Source organism: Amphiura filiformis, chromosome 12 (genome assembly GCF_039555335.1).
Source record: "Amphiura filiformis chromosome 12, Afil_fr2py, whole genome shotgun sequence".
Classification (NCBI taxonomy): domain Eukaryota; kingdom Metazoa; phylum Echinodermata; class Ophiuroidea; order Amphilepidida; family Amphiuridae; genus Amphiura; species Amphiura filiformis.
Window position 1 is genome coordinate 16,783,683 of NC_092639.1, and position 6,108 is coordinate 16,789,790.

Here is a 6,108-nt window from a genome sequence, read left to right on the forward strand (position 1 = left end):
AATATCAAAAATATCAATTTTAATGATTTGCCATAAAATGTGTATTACATTGCGAATTTCAAAAAATCAAAATTATTTGATATCAGAAGGACATTCTTCGTATTCAGAATGCAATTCGATATGTCTGATGTGCTCTAATGTCCCACAATAAATACTGTCCAAACGTTCATACCCCTTCCCTTAAGCACACCAATATGTCGAAAAATGAATCGAGTTGCCAAAAATTAAATTAAAGATATTCCCAAATTCTATGTCTCCCGTTTATGAAAATGAAACAAAAAAAACCGATTTTCACTAGTTGTCACAAATAATTGGGGTAAAAACGCGAATTGGGGAATTTTCTCAAAGTCGGAACGTTTTTGCAAATGACACAAATCTGACAGCACACTGTAATTCCTCGGTTTATTTGCTTTCTAAAAATATATACTATTATCATACTTTGGAACATTAAACTAGTAAGCAATTAAGAATGGAGTTAGAAAAGACATATATAAATTCTACCCCCCCCCTCACTCCCCTTAAAGGCTATCTGCATCGTTCAGTGTTCATTTATGTTGAGCCCTGTTCCTGAATCCGATTACCTTGATTTCACAACAATTACAAAGCAAACTATAACAGTGCCACCTACGCCTCCCGAAAAAATCCTGACGCCGCCAGTGACACAGTAAACAACCAAGGAAAATAAATAAATGTTAAAAACTGTTTCATGAGTAAAAACATATCAAATGTAAAGTGTTTTTTTTTTTGGTCTTTTAAACTACAATTAAACTGCTTTTGAAATTTGAAGAACGCAATAAAAATGACTTATGTAAATTTATGTGAAATCGTAGATATTGTCTTTGATTGCTTGCTTTACTTACACATGTGCTCCAATGTCTCTACATTCTCTGTCTTTATACCAGGACCAACTTTATATTGCTCCATTCCAATTAGAGTGCGGCCATATAGGCCCTAAATGTACATAATTATATCATTCAAAACTAAATATTGACCCTGTTTTTCATGATTATAAGGGGAGGCACGAAATTTAACTTATTTTAATTAATTAAAAAACAATTTCCATCATTCTTGGAGTGAAGCTGCAACTTCCGCGTTGTAATGGGTTATCCCCACACATACACCTCCATATCCCCACACAAGCACCCCGACACTTCTCCCCACAACACACATAAGTTTGTCTTGTAGACGCAGAGAAAAAGTCACATCATTTCGTTCCAGTATTATATTCAGTATTACATAATTTATTATATAATAAGTATCTGCTATTGACAAATTCGGCAGACCAGCTGAACCGTAATTATATTTTATATGTACATTTGAAGAGCTTATTTCCAAACCGTGTTAAGTCCACAAACCCATGTTTCTGATTTACCTGTGCAATATTGCAATGGGGGGTATTATAATATCAGTTGGATGCACCATTATAAAGCAAGCAGTGGATGGATGCACAGTAACAATACTGTGTGGGGCTTTGTTTCCCAAATGAGAACAATAGTCTGCATATTGTTATGCAGCATTGTTATGGTAAATAAAGGCTTGTTGATGGTACAACTCGTTGATTGCTAATGTCAAACTTGTCAAAGTAATTGTGATTGTATTACACAAGTAAATGAGACACATGGGGTTGTGGACTTAACACGGTTTGGAAATAAGCTCTTCATTTTTATAATGCAACGTACATGACGTACTGATGGACGTTTATTGAAAACGATTAATATAATATCTTAAAAATATACACACCGTGATCAGAATACTTTCTTTCAGAATACTAAGTTTAGTAACCACGAAGCACAAAATCGTGAAAATAACATATTTTGTTTACAACTGGAGTCTTTGTCGCATGTATTGCCCCGGGGCTTATTGTCTTTTTTACTATGAACAATGTATCTTTTTATGAAATTGGTAATTTTTTTGTTTAATTTTCTCCGTCAAATGAATTTTTTTTTTTTTTTTAGTTATGTCGAACATGGTGCTTGGATATAACTTTTTTTTTTAATCTGGTGTTAAAATTAGGCATGATATTGTGTCCTTTAGTGTAAGCTTTTTAATTTTTATAAACCTCAACTTTGCCTGTGAGCTCTTTTTGGAATTAACTTTTAGCATTTCAAACTAATACAGTTAGCTAAATAAAGGTTTTCCCACCACTATAAAGCACATCGTGTGGGTCTATATATTATAGTTTTTTTCAGAATATCCGTTTTGATTTCACCTTTTTTCACTGGCGATTGCCAAAATGTCCAACTCATTTCAAATTACTAATACAACCAGCAGAAATAATCGATATTTCTATAGTGGCTTGCAAAATCACCCATCCATGGGTACATTCGCAAGCCTTATGATTTTGACAAAATTGGTAGTCGAACTTGAAAAATGGTACAATCAAAACCGAAATTCTGACAAAACTGTGACATATAGCCCTCTAGTACTTGATAGTGCTTTTTGGAGCAATTTGAAGCCTGTAAAATCGAAAATCTTACACTAGACGCCTAAATTTCATACATAAGTTTAACATCAGGGTATGAAAAAAATACATAGTACCAAACATTATAGTTGTTTTATGATATTTACCGAAGAAATGAAAATAAGTGCTTTTTATTTGACCGAGAAAATGTTTTGCTGATTTCAACACCGATTTCGATCGTTTCCAGTGCCTAAATTAAGTGACTGAATGAGTCTTGTATAACAATAGCCATCGATTCACTAGCGTTCTGATTGTTTACCACATCACCGTCCATGTAAAGCTACAGCAATGTGTACGTGTATACACTATAACTTTCAGTTGCTGAAAAAATTCAGAAGGTATTCCCCCTGGAATTTGCACTTACGAATGCAAATTATCAATGTTAGAAAATCTTCATACTTTAAGGGGGTACTACACCCCTTGATAAATTTGTGACTATTTTTGCATTTTTCTCAAAAAATAATAACACACTGGTAACAAAAGTTAGCAAGGAATCCAGTTACTACACTGGAATTTCAGTGACTCAAGACAAGCGGTACGTTATTTATGATAAGAAAAGAGGTGCCGAATAGAATGTACCTCCTTTCTTAACATATTATAATGAACGACTTATCTTGAATCACTGACATTTCAGTGAAGTAATTGGATTCCTTGCCCCTATAATATACACAACTTTTGTTACCAGTGTGTAGTTATTTTTTGAGAAAAATGCAAAATTAGCGGTCACACAATTTATCAGAGCGTGTAGTACCAGCGAAGAAATTATGAATCGATACGCTTTGAATACTACCGGTATGTATAATTAACTTCGTAAACTGTCAATCTCATATAATGTTAATCACCTATGTTGATATCCGCATACGGATGATCACTGCGCGCTAATGAAACACCTTGACGAGGGCCACCTGGTATTTGATTGATGACATATCCATCTCCAGGTGGTGCAGATGGTGTTACATTATGGTACCCCTCGTTGTAGATGCCTTCTAGTTGATATGTGTTAACGCGTATATTAGCATCAATGATGTCACCTCCTTGGTAGATATCCTCATCAACATCGTCACGTTTGGTTCTCTTACAAAGGCAAATTGCCATAACTATGAGAATCACTATAAGAAGACCACTGGTGCCGGCAATGATGGGCAGAAGAGGCATAATTATCAATGATGGTCTACTTCTATTGTTTAAAGCTACAGTTGCTGTTGACTGTAACCCCGATGGAATCTTTACCGTACAATGTATGTCATTGTTCGTTTTTTGCAAAATTTGAGTTGAATATGTTCAATTCTGACAAGGATTCTGAGCCAGTTTGTTCGTCATAAATTTCATACTCAAAGTCTTCCAGTTTTTCTGGAGATATACCATTAACAAACCATTCGATCTCGGATATGTGCGGAAGACCGTCTCCTTTACAGATCAAAGTAACGTTCATCCCTGTTGTAACATATGATGAAGATGACGTGATGGAAGCAGTCGGAGGAATCCGTAGAGGAGTTACACTACACGATGTATTTGTCATCAATGCTTTACCACTTGCGACACAAGAGAATTCAACGCCGTTATCGTCAGCAGAAAGGACGTGTTGCAGAAGATTAACTTCAGCTCCATTTGCGACAGAGTCACTATTTCTATACCATGTTAGGTCAGGCGTTGGTCTACCACCTTGGATCTCACAACGTAAATCCAAAGGTAGCCCTATAGCGCTACTGTTTGTAAATGGTATCAAATCAAATCCGGTGACTTCACATCTTGGATGACTTTCAAGTGGCGGTATAAGAACTTCAAGCGTGGCGATTTCTCCAAGAAAATTCTCGCTTGATACAGCCTGTGGTATAGGCAACGGTATATATCCACATGAATACAAGCCTTCATCGGCGACTTTGACGTCTGTAATGCGGTATGCTAACTTCTGTACACCGGATGTGTCATCGTACTCCATGCTATGTTGTCCACCGTTGTTTTCATGATTAAGTTCAACAGTTTCATTCGCAAAATTAAATGATACCCGATTATCGCCGGGCTGCATATCAGTGAACCACACCAAGTGCATTGAGTCATCCTTCTCGTGAACTTCGCAGAAAAATTCAACGGTACTATTTTCAAAAGTGGAGACCGAGACTGGCCATTCTGTCACAAAGATGCAGGTTACTCTATCAAAGTGATGTAATAAAAGGGTGACGATAGCTATGAGATATGAGTATTTGTCCTCCATGGCGAGCGACTGAACTTGGTGAAAACTAGCAAAACTCTGAATAAACTGCAGTCACAGTAACACCGGTATAATTGTTTAGTGACGCAGCGTTTCCAGTAGTGACCCCACAAATAACGAACTGACACAAATTTGTAGGTATTTAACACAATATGTGTTCATGCGAGCGTGTCTTGGCAGCCAAAACAAACCAAAACAACTATTGTATGAGTCACCCTGAACTTGATGACGTCATACAAAAGAATGCACCTTGTAGTAAAAAGTTAATTCATAACGTTCAATCAAGAATATAAAGATATCCCACTCAACTCACCTACCCGAACTGCCTCTATTATATTCATTCTTTAAACAGTACATTGTTTTAGGAATCTTTTCTTTCAAGAACATGAAGACATCCCACTCAACTCGCCTACCCAAACTGCCTCTGTATTCATTATGATTGTAAGGCTGGTAGGAGGAACTTGTGTCTTCTCTTTAAAAAGTAACATTTTTAATGAATCCTTACCAGCTTATTATCTAGCAATAATGACATAATTGGAGTTTTTTAATTAATTTATCTTTGATGGGCTTGGTTTTAACAAATACGTCATTGTACTGAACTAAACTGAAAAGAACTGAACTATTACAAGCAGAACCAAGAGCACAAAGCATCCCTACAAATGTGTATATCACTGACAATCAGATTGACCTGTGTTCATTTTTATTTTAATAATGGAAATGCATTGTACTTATTCATTATGAAATCAGTGAACAGGTCAATAAATTGGGTTGTACTTGGGTATCAACACAGTAGATGTAAGCAAAATCTATTTAATACGCAGGTCAATTACACTACTCATAAAGTAAAGGATTGGACATTATGTATAAAAAAAATTCATAAACAGCATAAACATTGCATTAGATGAATGTCATTTCATTCAGTAATGTTTAGGCACTAGAACACTTGCGCTACCGAGTACTGAAGTATTATGACACTGAAAAACACTCTGGTCAGCACTATGAGAACAGAAAAGACAGAATGCAAATCGGGAATGTCAGTTCAACTTTTTTGCGTAATATACTTAGATTGGATTGGAAACAATGATGAACTGAATTTAAGTTTATCCGGTGAATATCGCTATTGTTAAAATGGTTTAAGCACATAACCCAGCAAACACAAAACGTTTTCGACATCATTCGCAAAAGGTTATAAAAGGTTGTCAGAAAACGTTTAAATGTCGGGTTATAAACACAAATGTTTTACAGAAAACATTTAAATGTCGGGTTATATAAAGGGTATAAAAACGTTTTACGAACATTCCCAAAACATTTTTGAAAACTTGGTACAAATCATTCTAAACAGAATGTTATTTTGGGGTTGAAAAAATATTTTGCTAAAAATGTTTGCCCAAAATATTTACAATAACGTTTTTAAAATGTTTTCACGACCTTTATATAA

The 6,108-nt window shown here is 35.4% G+C and overlaps 1 protein-coding gene across 1 annotated transcript; it reads right to left on the minus strand.

Moving 5' to 3' along the window:
- Nucleotides 1-401: 401 nt before the first annotated feature.
- Nucleotides 402-5,011, minus strand: LOC140165871 (cell adhesion molecule 4-like). The gene has a single exon (XM_072189210.1). The coding sequence runs from the start codon at nucleotides 4,671-4,673 to the stop codon at nucleotides 3,705-3,707; it is 969 nt and encodes a 322-aa protein (XP_072045311.1). The 5' UTR covers nucleotides 4,674-5,011; the 3' UTR covers nucleotides 402-3,704.
- Nucleotides 5,012-6,108: the final 1,097 nt, after the last annotated feature.